The sequence below is a fragment of the Castor canadensis genome, chromosome 9, assembly GCF_047511655.1.
Source record: "Castor canadensis chromosome 9, mCasCan1.hap1v2, whole genome shotgun sequence".
Classification (NCBI taxonomy): Eukaryota; Metazoa; Chordata; class Mammalia; order Rodentia; family Castoridae; genus Castor; species Castor canadensis.
The window spans coordinates 111144102-111161773 of NC_133394.1; the positions used below are offsets into that span (position 1 = coordinate 111144102).

The window sequence follows — 17672 nt, forward strand, 5'->3', positions numbered from 1 at the left end:
TGAGTTCTATTAAATGCATTATCTATATAAGTGATGAACTGTAGCGTTTCCCTCAGTGGAAAACTTAAAGTGTGAAAGGCGTGTGCTCACACTCAAGGTTGTCAAATCTTTTCTAAGTTGATTGCTAGAAATGTGTGTGAGGAGGTGGAGTTTTTCTTTTGATGATGTGATTTTTAAAAACTCTAATCTCAATGTAAGAAAGAATACATTTTTCTAAAAGATTTTTTAAAATTTCTTTTTATTTCTGATTTTTTTTTTTTTTTTGGCAGTACTACTGGGGTTTGAACTTAGGACTTCATGCTTGCTAGGCAGTATTTCTGAATTTTTGAAAGCTTAACATTTCTCTTGCTAACATAATTTTAAAAACATTTTCTCCATTCCTGGCCATATATACAAAAGATTAATAGCATAATGTTTAAACTGTCCATTCCAATTTTTAGTTTTAAAGACTCATTCTTTTAAAACTACCTGAATCTACCACTTACTAAAAGGTTAGGATGATACACAGCCTCAGAGCAGGTATAAGTCATGAGGATATCTAATTATTTATACTTGATGTTAGTGATTAAATTGCAGGACCTTTTAAAAGTTGAAATACTTTGTCTCCTAACAGGTGGTTGTGATTCAGGAGGTCTGTGGAGCGCTCAGCCATATCCACAGGTGATTCTGAGGCTCATTGAGATCGGCAATCCTTGCTCTTAGCCTGAGGACACGAACCACCAGGTTATATCTGAATGAGCAACTCTGCCCACCAGCACCAGCCTTCGTGCTGGCCTGGAGAGGCAGACTAAAAATCTTCCATCCCTTTTTGTTAATTCTTTTCTTCAGGGTGGGGGATGGAATCCAAGGCCTCACACATGCCAGGCAAGAGCACTGTCACATAGCTGCACCCCAGCCCTCCTTTTTGTCAGTTTCTGAGAGACTGTGACAGCTCGCATGATCCCCTTCTTCCTCTTCAGAGTAAGTGATGAGTGGGAAGACCCCTCCCACCCCTCCAAAGTCCCACCACTTGTATTGGAGAAGTGGCCACTCATCATTTTTCTCATTTAGGAAAATACAAAGTATTTCAAGAGCCAGTTGCTTGCTGAGAGTTCACAGTGAATATAAAAGAAATACAGGCTAAAGAAAATTGGGAGAAGATCCCAAAGAACCATCCATCTGCGTTTCCCCTATTGGCCAACTCACCACAGGTCTCCTCTTATGGGCAGTTGCCTTTTTCTCTTGGTTTGATAGCAAACAAGTAACCAAGATTCACCAGTTCATAGTTTATATAGGTAGATACTTTCAACATAAATGAATGCAAACTTAAAGGGACAAAAATAAAGCTGTTGGATGAATTGACACAAGGGTCAACCCAGGCTTTGGAATTAGTTTAGAAAAAAAAAGTCAGCAGTTTTCAATGAACCTCTTACAAACACTTATGCAACAACTTCCCCTAACCACAAAAGAAAAACACAATGACAGGACAAATTACTCTTTGACTGTTTCATAAGATATGAAAACCACAATAAAACTTGTGTTGAGATTAAAGTTTTAGTAGCCTCAAAATATTATCTAAAGATCAAAATATTTTTGAGTTCTTTTATCTGAAATTGTTTAGACTACCTTCAGAGAGACTTCTTGACTGTTTCCTTATTTTCCTTATGGGAAACGGTTGAAGCATTCTAAGGCCAAGGTTACCAAGGAAGTTTGATTTATACAGTAAAAGAGCAAGAGGGAGAAGGAGAAAAGAACAAAGCGATGGCAAACATTTATCAACCACAGGGGCTGAAATAACAGCAACCAGCAACTGCATCTGATGGTGGAGATCTTTCACCTCATTTCTAGAAACCACAAAAGCTTGTTTGGTGAGAAACAGGTGTTGTCAAATGTTCCTCTCAGGTCTCCCTAACAGTCAATGGCACTGTGCCAAGTAACCCAAGTTTAGGTCCTCTAAAGTCAACCAGGACCTCCCCACAAAGCCTCATACAAAGTCTTATAACAGGAAGCCACAGAAATCTAGCAAAATAAAATGTACTGGAGTCCATGTAAGATCACCAGAGCCCTTGAGTTACATGACCACAGTGACAGAGAGAGAGAGTCTGTGCGTAGGCAGCAAAATTCTCATGTAAGAGTCAGCATGGCCACATTAGTGGAATTCCATACAACCATTCTAGGGCAAGAAATAAAATCAGAGGCACCAGTGTCCCCCCTCTTGTGTTCTTTCATGCAAAATGAACAGAGGTGGTATTTTATGCTGAAAAGAACAACTTGGGCTGGTGGAGTGGCCCAAGTGGTATAGAAACTGCCTAGCAAGCATGAAGCCCTGAGTTCAAACCCCAGTACTGCCAAAATAAATAAATAAATAAATAGAACAACCCCTCTGCCTGCTATCTCCAGCCTTCAGCCAGGACTGGTGCCCAACTAAGCCAGTCCTTGCCCATTCAAAATGGCAACAAGCACCTGTCTGCAGTTAGACTGTTGCTTTCCTCAGTTTTTCTACCAAACTAAACATAAGCTGGCCTGCTGAGAAGAGACTACCAGAACACAGGACTGAAACCAAAGCCGAAGCTTTCCGTTTTAGAGTGCTGGTCACCAACTGGGTAGCCTTGGAAAGTCAGCGTCTCCTGCCACGTTCTCCTGGGCTGTGACAGAAGAGGATTGGAGGAGGCCATTTCCAAGGCTTTCCAGCTGAGTTATATGTGTCAAAGAAGGTGTGTGGGGTGAGGAGGTGGGGATGGATGCCAATGGAAGGGAGGTGTTTCTGACCTGGCTTGGTCCCCTCTTGTCTCAATACTGTGACAGAAATTGCTGCTACAGAATTATAGGGAGGGGGAGAACAAAATTTCCTAAAACACACGATTTCATGGTGACTTGGTTAGTAACTTGAGCCTGACTTGCACACAGTCATAGAACAGCTTCTTGTCTTGCCTGAGTCCCTTCAAGAGGCCTAGAGGAGGGATAAGGACATTCTTTTAGGGTGTGGGAGAAGCAGGTCACTAAATAGGAAAGGTTGAAACAGTATTGGGTACTTCATCCAAGCAGCTGGCAAAGCATGGCTCATCCTTGGCCTAAACCACATCAAACCCTGCTCAAGACTGGGCTGGATGATTTTGCAATTGTTTATTAAAACAACAAACCAAGGCAATTCCCACACTTCTGCTGGTCTTTTATTGTCAGCAGCAGTCAAGTCCTAACAGGTCTGTACCAAATCCACAGCCAGGAGGATCTTGAAGACCAACCTTCCATAGTCTGGTCTCTTAAAGCTGAGATGGGGGAGAAGGGCACACATCTGCCAGATTCCTTTGCCTCAGCTGTGAAGCTGCGAGGGTAGAGACACAAGGCAGCAGGAAGCAGTTGTCCCAACCTGCTGGCAATGCCTGACTCCAACGTGAGGACCCACGGGAGACCTTGAAGGTGGACCTATTTTCTTGACTTTATAGTACCCACCCCCACACACCCGGAAGCTTGTGGTTTTCAACGACAGATGTCTTTGATCCTTCTTGATTGAGTAGGTGATCCTAGTCCTTCTCAAAAGTCTTCAGCCACGCCTCAGGGGACACATAGTGAAGTGAACCCTTCATGGGTTTCTGTGAGATACTGGCCTGGTGACAGCAGGTGACTCATTGCTTTCATTAGAAAACTAGTGTTGGGGGGCGGTGAAGGGCGGTTTGAAGGAAGTGGTTGCTGAGTGGCGCACACGAGCCCTGCAGGTGGCCTTTTCTCCTGTGACACAGCCCCCACCCCTGCGTTTAAATCACATCTCTTCTGCGGACCTGCGCCCATCTCTAGAACAGAAAAATCTCCATTTCCCCCACTTGGAGAGACAATTTCTGTCGCGTGGGTAGAGTCTTTGGAGGAAGCGTGGGGGCGCAGCGGTCCCTGGCGAGGATCCCCAGTGCTGACCGAGCGCACAGGCAGCGGGCGGGGAGGCGAACCCACTCGCGCCTGTCTGTCCCCAGGGGAGCCCCTCCCCCCGGGAGGCCGCGCTTCCTCCGCTCCGGTGGGCGGGAGGTCGCGGAGTCACCTTCCTCCTGCCATCGGAGACTTGGGCTGCGGGGACGTGACGGGGAGCGTCCTGGAGGCGGGAAGACGCGCGGGTCACTGGGCTCCGCTGTAGGATACTGGGCGGCCTGGGAACGGGAGGGCGGGCGCGAGCTCGGCTGCTGCCTGCGGCCGGGGGACTGCGGGAGGGGACAGCGGGAGAGACAGTCGGGACAGAGGCGCCCCCGGCCGCGGCCTCCCTCACCGCCTCGCTTTTCTGTCCAGCAACCGCGCCAGGACCATGTCAGCCGAGACCGCGAGCGGCCCCACGGAGGACCAGGTGGAGATCCTGGAGTACAACTTCAACAAGGTCAACAAGCACCCGGACCCCACCACGCTGTGCCTCATTGCGGCCGAGGCCGGCCTGTCGGAGGAGGAGACCCAGGTGAGTCCCCGCGCGCCCTGCCACGATCGATCGCCATTCGCGGCGCCCAGACCCTGCAGGGCCCCGCGGCTCCCACGCCCACGGGCGCCGAATCTGCGCTCCGTCCGCATCCACGATGGCCTCTCCAGGAGCTGTGCGGTCACCCACTCTCCCACCACCCGGGGACGAACGCGTTCTCCTCCCTCCGGGTTGGGAGCAGCTCTCGCGCCTGCTCTTGTTTCGCTTTCCTGGTCTCAGTGTCCCTCTGTGCAGTTTATTCCCATCAGGAATGTCACAGTTGGAAAGGACCTTAGCGATCAGCTATAAATTCAGCCCTCGGGTTTGGCAAAGGAGGAAACTGAGGCTCAGAGGGAGGCGCTGCCAGGGTGCCCTGGGCATCAAGCAGGCTCTGCCCATCCCGCCGCAACAGTTCCAAGCTGCAGAACTCAAATTGCATGCAGCCAGGGAGATAGGTCCAGATTTTTCAAACTCCCTGGCTGTAAGGTATAGAGAGAGTCCTTTTCTGAAGTTTTCCAAGAAGATAGACATCTGACATTACAGCACAAGGGAGTGGCAGGAGATGTCCCCTTCGGGGCATTGATTTGTCTTTTAAAAGCTCCTATATTGCCCTGAAAATTTTAGGGCAGAGAATGCCCATGTGCAGTGTTGGAGCCTTCAGTGATTTTTTTTTTTAAAAACTCTGTGTAATTGACTTCTATTTTCCCTTTGATCACAGAAGGACAATTTATTATGCATGCTAAACTACTTGGAAGCATAGCAGTTCACCTGAGGGAACCCGAAGTGCTTCACACCTTTAATCTCAATTCCGATTCTTCCCATTTTATAGACTAGAGCATGGAGACTCTGTGCGCTCCTCACCCTGCTCAGGTGAGGCTTAAAACCTTGTAATGGGTGCTCCTTGGATTTAAGGACCAAGACCCTGGGCCAAGATGGTTTTACTAATTAAGCTAGAGTCGTTTAGAACACTTGCCCAGAGATAATTCTGTCATTGACAGATCAAATAGAAAGCCACACATATCTGTTTCTGGCAAATGGAGCAGCTGTCTGACTAACCAGAACCAGAACCTAATGGAAGGAGGTTTCCTGTAACCCAAGTCTACCAGCTTATGTTTCCTGGCACCCCCAGCGGAGGCAGGCTGCTGGAGTTTTGTCATCTAAAATCCCATGCTATCTTTAGAAGAGGACTGATCACAGAGAGAGCCTATCTTTTAAAAAGAAGGCTATGGGATGTGGGCACAGCAGCCTGAATCTTCCTCTTAGGCTCTGGTTCTCCCATAGTAAATCACCAGCCACCCTTTACAGCAGAGCAGAAGAATAATTATGTTGATTTCCTCATTCACTTGTGTCTGGCGAGGGCAGGGGGAGGGGGGGAGTGCTAGGGATCCAACCCAGGGTCTCAAGCACGTTGAGCATCAACTCTACCCCTGAGCTACCCTCTAGCCCTGTGTTGACAACCTTTGGAACGGCTGACACTTGCTGTGTACTATCCTAGACTCCTTCTAAGTGTTCAGTCATTTATTTGCCACAGTAATGCTCTAAGGGCAGGTACTCATAGCCCTAGGCATGGAAAGGTTAAGAAACTTGCCCATGACCACAGTGAGGGAGCACCGGACTTGAACTCTAGCAGTCTGGCTCCACAACCCAGACTCTTTATCATGCTGTGCTGTCTCCACAGAAGAGGGTTGGAAACCACTGGATGGGGTGCAAGAGGACAGGAAAGTCAATTTAGGCTACAATTAGTCCTGAAAAAAAAAATCCATGCATTATAAAGATTAACTGCTGCAGACTACAGTCAGTCTCCCTTGAGCTCTGCCCAGTATTAGAGAGTTCAGATTGAATCTGGGTAGGAGCAGCCAGTGCAGACCTCTGCAGGGCAGCTCCCTCTGCCCCTCTCAGGTGGCCCTTCTTTCATTACCGGACTTCTGCCATCCTCAAACAAACAAATGGTAGACCCAGCCCCACGTGAATGGGTGTGAGTCAGCCTCATGGGCTGGCTTCCTCTTCCTGCCATAGGGCCAACACCTTCTTCCTCCCTAGCTGCGGCTTAGCTTGCCCTTCTGTCATCCTGCCTGGGCCTGCAGGGAAGCATCTGGAACCCAGAGCTCCTACAGAAGCCCTGTTTTGTTTTGTTTTGTTTTATTGCAGGCTGTCTGTCCTCTGTCACTTCTTGCTGGCTGGAGTATCATCCTCCATCTTTCTCATCCCCTTCCCACCACCTTCATATGCACTGGTGGTGAGAATTACTCTTTAAACTTCTCTAACACCATTTGCTGGGTTTTTTTTGTTTTGTTTGTTTTGTTTTTAACTCTTTGAGACAAGGTCTTGATGTATAGCCCAGGCTGGCCTGGAACTCTTGATCCTCCCATCTCGGCCTCCCAAGTGCTGGGATTACAGGCATCATACTCTTAGTTTTCCTAGAACTAGTAATACTTGTGTGAAAGAAAAACAAGCATGAGATACTCTTGTGAGGGAGCTAATGCAACTGATTCACACTGCTGATCCTTGGGCAGGGCAAGAGGAATTAAAAGGTAGCAACAGTCCCTAGCTAGGAAGCTTGTGGACCACTTCCTTTTTATCCCCTCCCCCTACCAATGTCCTAAAAAAGGCTTGAGGGAGGCACACTCACTCAATGGTGTAAAAGTCCAACATCACTTTATGAACCATGAACGGATTGTAGACCTCTTTCTAACCACCCGACTGTACAACCAAACTCTCTGCTATGGGAGGCCACCTCTAGGAGCTCAAAGCGAGGAGAAGGGGCTCTATTGAAATAACCTTTAGCATCGTGCTCACTGTGACCTTATGCTTAAGAGAGACAAAATCTAACAGAATCCTGTGAATTTTATTGCCTTGAAGTCAGTGTTAGAAGAGGCTGGGAAAACTCTTTCATTAGTCCCCTGGGATGGGGGGGGGGGCGGCTAACGGTGTTCTCTGTTAAGACACTCACACACACACACACACACACACACACACACACAAGCACACACACTCCAAGTGCAGTGTTGTTGGCGCCAATTCTTGGGGAGGTTTCCAGCACTTTTATCTGTTCTTGATGTTCTGGGCTTGTTCCCAGAACCCAGTGGTTTTAGTTGTTGGATGTTTTATCAGGGGGATAAAGACCTCTAAAGGGCTCCCCTTGAAAAGAATGACATGTTAGTTGCTACAGAAAAGGACAAGGACAATGTTATTCTGCCCCAACTCCTCCCTCTCCCACTGTCTCATTAGCCTGTCAGTTCACTCCCAGTAAATAAATCTCCATCCCTGGGCAAGAGTAATGAGGACATTCATTTGTAAGCAAGCAAGGGAGGAATGTCTTTCCCAGGGGACTGCTGAAACAAAGGCGAGAAGGATAAAGCCAGGTGGAAAATTAGCGTTGATGGGAGTGAGATGCTCTAGAAGGGAAAGAAGCTAGCTAGTGAGGTATTTAATGTTGCTTTGTTTGTTGGTTTTTGTCAGCCAGTAACTGGCTTATTAAATTATTATGTGTATACTTCATTTAACTTCAGAAAATGGTTGCGATTTCCCTGAACCTCCTCCCATCCCCCAACACTAGGGCTCAATTTGTTAAACATTTCGATGCCAACTTGCAAAGCCACAAATATGGTCTGGGCTGAAGCTATTTTTCGGGAATGGCCCATCAATATTCTGCATGTTAGGATGTGGGAGCTCTTTTGAATAGGCCCAGCTCAACCATTTTGTCTTAAATGAGTCCTGATAGAAAGTGAGCTTTTCCTCCTCTAGGTTTTAATTAGTTTTTTAAATGCCACCATTTATTCAGTCCTAGTCACTGGAAATCCTGTGTAATCAGGGCTTGCAACCTTGAAACTCCCCACAGAGCTCCCTCATTAATGAAGTCAGGGGCTGTGCTGTGACAAAACAAGCCCAGGGTGAGCTGAACCCACACGCGGGGACAGAAGGAAATGTGCCCACTTTTCACAACAGAACTTGGGTGGAAGCCACAAAGGTTACGTGAGCTCTCTCTTCTTGAGATTAGCCGTCCCCAGGAGTGACATGTGGCATCCACAGCTCAGCCCCCTAAAAAAAGGCTCCCTCACGCTGGTCTGCTGCCCTGGCTTTAGATTGCTTTTCTCTGCTGCCACCACAGTAGAAAGGTGGATGGACAATGCCCTTGACACCTGCGTAAGGCGGTACAGGGTGTCAGCTCTGCTGGACAGTGGGGTGAGCTGTTCAGTGAGCTCAGTGTGCGGAGCCCTGCGTGGGCCTGGGCCTCAACACCCTTTCAACCCTGCAGCCCATCCTCAGGGCCTTGCTTCTGAGAGACTCTGCTGCCGTGTTCTCATCCTTCCTTCTGACTTCAGGCTTATGCTCAACTGCCTTTCAGCTTCCTCGATCTCTGCAGAGATAAGGTCTTGTCCAGTACGGGCCGAGAGCCCAGACGGTTTGTTCTGAGGTTGACAGTGAGCTCCTCCATCCACACACCCTGGGTCTGGCATCCCACAGTCCTGCTCTTTCTGCTCCTTTTCTGTCTCTCCATCTCCTTACCCCTAGTACAGGTGGATTTTAGAAAATCCCAAAGAGACCACAGAGACCACCCCCCCAAAAGTCTACTTCCTTTTTTTACAGCTCAGCTGAGTAAGATGTATTTTTAAGGACACAAAATAGAATTTCCTATTGTCAGGGCCAGGACTGCACATCCCTCAGGGGGCTCCACCCTGGCAGCTTACCCATTCCCCCCAGTGTGTTGTGCAAGGCAGAGAACAACTGATCTTGGGGGTCCTGACTTCCCTATGCCCTCCACGCAATCCTCTCCGGTATGGACCACGCTGGCTGCTTCTCCTCACTGGGTCTCCTCAGAGCAGCTCTGTTCCAATCCCAGGCTCCTGGTCAGTCTGCTGCAGACCCCAGCTCCATTCCCAGCATGGCTGTGTCCTCCTTGATAAGGAGTCCCTTATCCCTTGAAGGCTGCTTGTCAGGAGTGAGCCACACCACCTTATAGCAAGTGAAAAGCCAGGCCTCCCGTGGTACCAGGTCCAGAAGCTTCCACCTAGGTCTTCCCTAGGTCCATGTCACATATGGGAGGTATGGATATTGGGGTCAAATGGAGGTGGAAGGGTTTAAGTCAACTGCCAAGCCCATCCCACTTTCCCTCAGTGCTCCTCAGCCCACTCCATGTGTCTCCAAGAAGTGCTCCAAGGTTGCCTCATGCTCAGTGTCCATTCATTTTATTCAACAAATTCTTACTGTTACTACTGATGGGCAAAGCCTGTGGGGAGTTAAGCACATGTGATGAGACACAGCAGCCATAAAGAGCTACCTGGGGCATCAATTTCTTTCATTCATTCAACAAACATTAATTAATCACTATGTAGTTCAGGCAGGCGTCAAATTCACAATCCTTCTGCCTCAGCCTCCAGAGCGCTGGGATTACAGGTGTGTAGCCTATTCTCTTAACTCTTCAGACTTTGTTTGAGAGGCTAAAATGCAATGGTGATAAGATGAAAATAGTCTCTTTTTATAGATCTTACATTCTAGGAGGACTTAAGAGATTAAAAATAAGTGAATACACAGCAAATAAAGTAATGGCAGCTGTTAAAAAGTTTCTAAGAGAATAACAAAGTACTAACATAAATAGGAATCTGCTTTCAGTGGAGTGGTCAGGGAAGACTTCACTGATGAGGTTCTATTTAAGCTAAAATCCACAAATGAGAGAGAGGACCATCAGATAAAGAATACAGACCATTTTCTGCATAGAAAATAGCATGGGCAAAGGTCCTGTGGCACCCCATGGATAGTCATGAGAGCCATCCCACAGACAGACACATCCCTCTTTTTCCGCCTTCCCAATTGAGCCACAAAAGCTACCTTTTAGAAATTGACCAGGCATTTCAGTTTTTTAGCATGTGACAGATAATTTTGCACGCTTCTCTCTTTCAGAAATGGTTTAAGCAGCGCCTGGCCCAGTGGCGGCGGTCGGAAGGCCTGCCCTCAGAGTGCAGATCTGTCACAGACTAGGGAGATGGCAGACAGACGTGGGCAGCTTCGCTCCATGAAGACCACTTGCTGTTTCTCTCCTCAGCTTAAACGGGCCATTTTGATTTTTCAGTGCAGTGTTGTATGTGCTGAGGTTTGCTGTCCTCTGTTTAACACAGTGTTGTATTTTTTAAATGTATGTAACTAGCAAAGAGACTAACAACAGGAAGCTAGACATAGCTTCTGCCTAAAGCAGTGGCTTGGCTGGGAGGGGTGCAAGGTACATTTACTTCCCTTTGGGTCTCGATGACAGATGTGTGACTACATCTGTCTGCTTCTGGCCCTCCATTTCTGAGTGAGTGGGGCTCCATGGAAATGAGAAGTATACTTGAGTTGTTCAAATTTTATAAAACGGTTCCTTGGCTATGTTAATTTGGAAAGACCCCAGTTATGGCAGAAAAGCAAGAAACCAAGACAAAAATCTACAGAAAGCCTTGAATTCACCTTATTTAAATGTATTTGTTAAATTTATTTTGCAAAATAAAATGAACTGCTCTTTGTCTCCAGAATGATATTTGAAGCAAACCTTTACTTTTTGCTGAAAAGCACTGAGTTTCTGAGGATTTTTGTCTGTCAGAGAGAAACAGAATAGCTTCTCCTAGGAGCAGCTAAAAACAGAGCTGTCATTTTTCAAATCCTGCTGCTCAAAGTGTGGTCCTGGACCAGTGCCACCCACAGCCTTAGCGGCGAGCTTGTGAGACGTGCAGTGTCACACCCTATCTAGACCCACAGAATCAGAACCCGTATTTTTACTGAGGTCCCCAAATGGTTCATCTGCTTAGGAAGCGAGCAGGCAATCTGCACCCATTTACTGACAACACAGCTTTTTTGGGGGGAGGGGGGCGGTAACTGAGGTTTGAACTCAGGGCCTCACGTTTGCTAGGCAAGCGTTCTACAACTTCAGCCATACCGCCAGCCCTTTTCACTTTAGTTATTTTTCAGATAGGGTCTCATACTTCGTGCCTGGGTTAGCCTCAGACTGGCTCCTACCTATGCCTCTCACCTAGCTGGAATCACACGGAGACCACTATGCCCACCCAACTTGTTGAGATGGGGTCTTGCTAATATTTTCCCCTGGCTGACCTCAAACCACAATTTTCCTGACCTCTGCATCCCAAGTAGCTGGGATTTATAGGTGTGAGCCACCAGTGCCTGACCACCTTAAAAGCCTTATAGTCTTTGTCAATTGAGATTGTGTCTGATTGCATGGAATAGTAACTTGGTTACAATGAACTAATCACATAGACTGTCTCCCCGTCTTGAGTGCTGGGATTACAGGTGTGTACCACCACACCTGCCTTTCTACTTTGCTATCTTTAGCACACGTCTGTTGTGTTCGTGGACAGAAGATGGATACTGAGATGTTGAGTCTGCATGGTGGGGGTGGGGAGCAAGCTACAGTGAATGCACAAGTGAAGGGCAAATGCCACTAATTGTCCCCTGCCCCCAAAACATGTTTCCTGGAAGCCCCCATCTATCAACTTCCACCCACACCTCGTTGGCAGCCAAATATCTGCCCCTAAGTGCCTGGGTGTCTGGAAGGGGAGTGTTTGTAATTGGTGTATTGCTGCCTTGAGCAAAAGCAGGGTTTTATAGGTGAGAAGGAAGGAAAGGATGGCTATTGGGAAGGTCCCTGTCACTGGGGTCTGCTTCAGAACCCTTATTTCACAGTTCTTTGAAATAAAAAGCCAGAAGGACACCTGTGTGCCAGATCATGTGGACAGCCCTGGCAAGCTTCCCATCCCTCCACCTTCAGACAGCTCTCATATAAACAAACTCGGAAAACAGGCTGGGTGCTGACCTCTGTCTGGGAAAAAGAAGGGGGAAGGTGAGGATGAGGCAGGAAGGTGAGGAGGAAGGTGAATGTCTGCACAGTTAATAACTGCAGAGAGCAATGTCACTTTTCACAGCATTCACGAAGGTCGGCTAACAGGCAGGGAGGGGAAGTGTGGCTAAGATGACCGTGGGCAAAGCAGACTGGGAGTCAGTGCAGATTTCCCTAAGTGACTGTGAGAGGGAAGCTAAACCAGGTCTAAGACCTGGGTCAAAAGTCCTTTGCGCACACCTGAGCCAGGAGTGAAGAACAGTTCAGGACAAGAAGCGTTAGCCAGTTGGCACAGCGTGCCTCACACAAAGGTCACTCCCTGTGCACAACTCTAGAGAAGCCTCGAACGGCAGGTGCTGGGGGAAGAGGGGAATGAGGACTTGGTGTCCTTTTAGATGTGAGTTTGTTACCAGGACTAATGTCCAGTTTACTTTTTTAACCATAGAACAAGGATTGAAATACCGTATGAAAAAAGAAGCATTTGGTAAATAAACAGTAATCACGATTGCTTCAGAGTGCTAAAGAAGTCGGGAAAGGCTCATTTTGATGCCTAAGTCTCAATGAGAACCAGAGCCCCAAGTTTTATATGGAGTCTTCTGGACGCCCAGGGTCCACAGCAAAGTGATAACAGCCTCCCAAGGGTGAGAAACTGTACCACTACCCCCTGCCTTTTCTGCCTAGTGTCCTAGTTCTGGTGCTGCAGACACTGTGGATACAACTGGACTCAAAACCATCCCCACAGCCCACCTTCCTCCACACAGGCATCCTCCCATCCGTCCTTGAAGTAGCAGTGGACACAGGACAGTGTCTAGCCAACAAGGCTTACGTTGGAGACTGGGGTCTCCCAAGGCTTGAGGGAACATTTTTAGTTTTGCATTTCTTTTCTTTTTTTCCTGGTTAAGCTCAAGGCCTTGTGCTTGCTAGGCAAGGCGCTCTACCACTTAAGCCACTCTGCCAGCCCTATTTTTGCATTTCTTGATAAAAGGTACACATGCAGCAGGTGCTGTTCTGTCCTCCTTTTTTGTCTTGAACCCATTTCATTTGTTAACTGTAGAAACAGAGGTGCACAAGGAGAAAGAAAAAAAAGAAACAAACAAAATACAATATAATTACAAAAGCCCTAATAATTACCCAGGATTCCACCACCCAGAGGTAACAGCTTCTTCACCTTGGTGTTATTGCACACCTTATAGGGTGGGAAGAACTTACCCTTTTAGAAGCTAGTTGTAGTTTGAACTGTTGCCTTGAGAAAATGAAAGAATTCCTTCCTAGGAAAAAAAGTTGGTTCATTTGTTTAGGAAAATATGATGTATTTTGGGGACTGTGAAATACAGGTCTAGAAGGAGAAGGAAAAAAAGAAGGCAGTGGCTATGCACAATAAGATACATGAGTTTAGTGCTTTGTCCCATGGAAACTCAGGTAGGAGGATATTTGGGACCCTTGGGCACTTGAACGTAGGGAAAGATGGAGAATAATCTGGAAGGGAGGCCAGGTTCCAACACTCTGTCACTGGCCAGAAGAGAACCAGAGAGAGACTGGTGGGCTCGGCCTGGAACCTCACACTGTTACCCTTGGTCCCCTTTGGTATCAGCACCCTTACATTTCAGGGCTCCTTCCACTTTCCATGTTTCTGACAGGACAGTCAACCCAAGGGCCTCAGAGCCCCACTCTAGGACAGACACAAGACTGGGCTGGCCAATCACAGTGCCAGGGACTAAACCAATGAACAGGTAGGTGCCTGACCTAAGCTGGGCCAATTGAAGGCCCTTTCTCAATTGACCTGGAGAGAAAGGTCTTTATTATCCTCTTGCATGGAAATGGTGAGGATGGAGGTTTGGAGTTGTAAGTGACAATCTTCCAGTCACTCTGTAATGGGAGAGAATGAAGCCAGGCAGAGATGGGAGAGGGAGAGAGTGAGTCTTGTGGTCCTGGTTCTCGCTGTACCCCAGCCTAATGGCTCACCATGAATTCCCTTCATGGTGAGTACCTGTCATTCATAGGAAAGGAGTCCTGATCAGTGGCGGGAAGGAAGAGAGAAATTCATGGAAGGAGGAGGATAAGCCACCAGGGAAATCAAGAATCCAGGAGAAGTAGCCAACAAGCCTTAAAAATAACTGGCAAAGCACCACAATTGTCTTAGTCAATGTGGACTTGAGGAAAAAAAAATGTTTTTACAAAATTAAGGAAGAGAAGGTCACCGGAGCATAGACAATTTATGGACATTAACATAACATACTTTTTTTTGAAGTAAATGCAAATGCGTGATAGATAAGATTTTGTTACCATTTGGGGACATTTTGCTACTCTCTCAGCCTGTGCTGTCTCCCAGTAGGCATCTCGTTCCACATATTTCATTGCCCAAAAGAGGGAATTTTAAAAACCTCATTTCAACTGTTTCAACTGTGTCCCTGCCTGAGCTCAATGTCAAAGTGATTAGTAGTAATGATAGCAATAAAAATAATTTAAAAGTTATGTCCTCTTCCCAGTTGTGTCCTTGAGTGGGACTGGGGTTTGAACTCAGGGCTTTGTGCTTGCAAAGCAGGTACTCTAACCCTTGAGCCACACCTCCAGTCCATTTTGCTCTGGTTATTTTAGAGATGGGTCTCAGTATTTTCCCAGGTTGGCCTTGAACCTTGATCCTCCCAACCTCAGCCTCCTAAGTAGTGAGGATTACAGAAGTGAGGCATTGGTGCCTGAATTTTTGTGTTCTTTATAAACAATTATAGGTATGAAGAAGCCAAGGTTCCTAGAGGCCCTTTTCCCTCGCCTTCACCATCCCAGTTGTGCAGGTACAAACACTTGAGTACTGCTGACAAGGAAGGAATACACTGGAAACATGCACTTCAATGTGGTGTCTTCTAGGCCTTTGTCACCTAAGCTCAGAAAAGCATTGGAAACATTGGTTGGACTCTCATTTCTGTAACTCATACAGCTACTCCAGTGTGCCAGTGGCCTGACTCACAGTCAGGTGAGTCATCCTTAGAGTTCCAGATAAGCAATGCAAAGAATGTTCTTTCTTCTTCTTCTGGGTAGAAGCTCCCTCTTCCCACTCCTATGTGAGAAGCTTTCCGGGTGGGAATCAGCATTGTCTAGGAGCAATGAAGGCAAGGTTTCTGGGAGAAGTAACTCTGAGACTAGACTCCTCAGGGGTGTAGGAACTATGGCCAGAATCAGGGAGTGTGTTCAGGATACAGAACGTGTTCTGTGTGTATATTTATGTGGCCAGAGGACAGAGTGGCAGTACAGGATTCTGTTTTCCCCTTGGCCCTTCTCCACTTCTTCCTGAGGTTTTTGTTTGTTTGTTTGGTGAATCTGGGGTTTGAACTCAGGGTTTACATTTGCAAAGCAGACACTCTACAGCTTGAGCCACACCTCCAGTCCATTTTGCTTTGCTTATTTTGGAGATGAGGGTATCATGAATTACTTGCTTGGCCTGGTCTCAAACTGTGATCCTCCTGATCTCAGCCTCCAAAGTCACTAGGATTATAGGTGTGAGCCACTGCACCTAGCTTATTCCTGAGTTTTATCTGGGAGATGGCTGCCCAGCTGAAGACTGAGTTTTCTTATTCTTCTTGCAGTTGGATATTTTTAGCCAGCCTCCAGGATGCCTCCACAAACTCTACCTCCTGATGTTCAGACTTTTTCACAGTCCCTCCCACAATGTGCTCGGCTTGCTCTGTGTCCTGATCCATTTCTGTTGCTAATACAGAGTGCCTGAAAGTGAACAACTTACAGAAGAAAGAAGTTTATTTAGGCTTCTGGTTCTGGAAGCTGGAAAGTCCAAGATCTGGCAGCCACATCTGGTGAGGGCCTTGTGCTGCTTCAAAACATGGCAGAAGTTGGAAAGGGCCAGGTGGCACCTGCCAAACAAGCAAAACATGAGGAGTGCCTTGCTTCCTAACAGCCCACTTCACAGTAACTACTCCATTCCCACCAGAATTAACCCAGCCCATGAGAAAGGCACTTGAGGACCTAACCACCTCTTAAAGACCCCAGCTCCCAACACCACCACAACAGGAATCAAATTTAGCCTGAGTTTCAGAGAAGACAGACCACACTCAAACCATAGCCATCTGTGCGACTAATGAAAACACCAGGAATTGTGGAGAGGGTCTCTTCGGAAAGACACTATAGCTTCTTTCTCTTCTCCTTCCCTCTGGTATTGCTTATTTTGGGGGATACCAGCCGCCATGTTGGGCAGCTCTGTGGAGATGCCCACATGGCAAGGAACTGAGGCCTCCTGAATCAGCTGGTGGGAACTGAGGTTTGCCAAAAGCTGGGCAAATGAGCACAGAGGTACAGCTCCTGCCCCAGCCGGACAGCTGCAGCCCTCTAGCCACAGCACTCACCTAGGCTGCTCCCAGAGGTGCTTGATACAATAAATCTTTGCTGTTTTTATCTGCTGGGCTTTGGAGCAAAGTGTCTTGCAGCAATGGATAGCTAAAACACAGGATGTGGACAAGGCAGTGATGTGTGCCACTTTGGGACCATGCCTGTAAGACGGGTAAGAATGCTCTCTTGTTTTTCATGCTCCAGCTAGAACGCAACCATCCTAGGTGGTAATGAGCCATTTTAGATCATGTGGGCCACAGCAACACCTTGGGACCAGAGGATAACCATACCAAAAGAGCCCAGTTTTCTGTACGTGTCAGGAAATACTAAGGCTAGTTACATATAACCTCCATTCTCAGTAGCTTAAAAGCAATGGTGACTGAGGAGCATAGTGGTGCATGCCTGTAATCACAGCACTATATGAGATGGAGGCAGGAGAGTCAAGAGTTTGACATCAGCCTGGGCTATTAGGGAGTTCAAGGTCACCTTGGGCTAACAGAGTGAGACTCTATCTCAAAAAAACAAAAACTAAAACAACAACAAAAAGAGAATCTGCTACAGATCTGGACAATTTGGGTGTATCTGTCCTGTGTATCAGTAGCACTTACACAAATTTCAGTGGAAGTTCAAAGAGTGAGAGCCTTGCTCTGGCAACTAGTATCCACGTTCCTTTGGGCAAAGAAAGTTGCATGACCAAATCTAACCCCAAAGGGACAGAGGACAATCTTCCCATATTTCCAAAGAAAGCACTGGAAATACTTTTTCAGCAGAACAGGTATTGACCAAGGCACTCAAACCATCAGCCCTGTAGTTTTTTGCAGGAAGGTACCTGGATAAAGAAATAAATGTCTAGGTTTATTTGGGGACCTTGGATTATAGACTCCAGCCCGAATCCTATGCAAGAAAGATGTATAGGTATCAAAGAATGGATCTAGACCCTGCCTACCTCCTAACTGGTTCTGACGTTATTGACAAGGAAGACCAAAGGCACACGAATGGATAGTATCCCTTTGCCCTTCTAGATTCACTCTGCATCCTTTTCTAACCTACTCTGTGGCCAAGGAGGTGACATTCACCAATACCTCACCTAGGATCCCTTGCTCTCTAACTTCTGGT

General features: G+C 47.1%; 1 protein-coding gene across 15 annotated transcripts in view; it reads left to right on the forward strand.

Annotated features, from left to right (window-relative positions):
• Hopx (HOP homeobox) overlaps positions 1-16622 on the forward strand; it is a 33083-nt gene extending 16461 nt beyond the window's left edge. The window contains exons 2-6 of one of the 15 annotated variants that reach the window (XM_074042171.1): positions 614-723; positions 829-960; positions 2564-2693; positions 4249-4408; positions 15803-16622. In XM_074042171.1, the coding sequence (XP_073898272.1) occupies positions 2680-2693; positions 4249-4408; positions 15803-15928 (300 nt within the window). In that variant the 5' untranslated portion in view covers positions 614-723; positions 829-960; positions 2564-2679 and the 3' untranslated portion in view covers positions 15929-16622. The other 14 variants (XM_074042175.1, XM_074042173.1, XM_074042170.1 and 11 more) reach the window with 14 other exon arrangements.
• The last annotated feature ends 1050 nt before the right edge of the window (positions 16623-17672 follow it).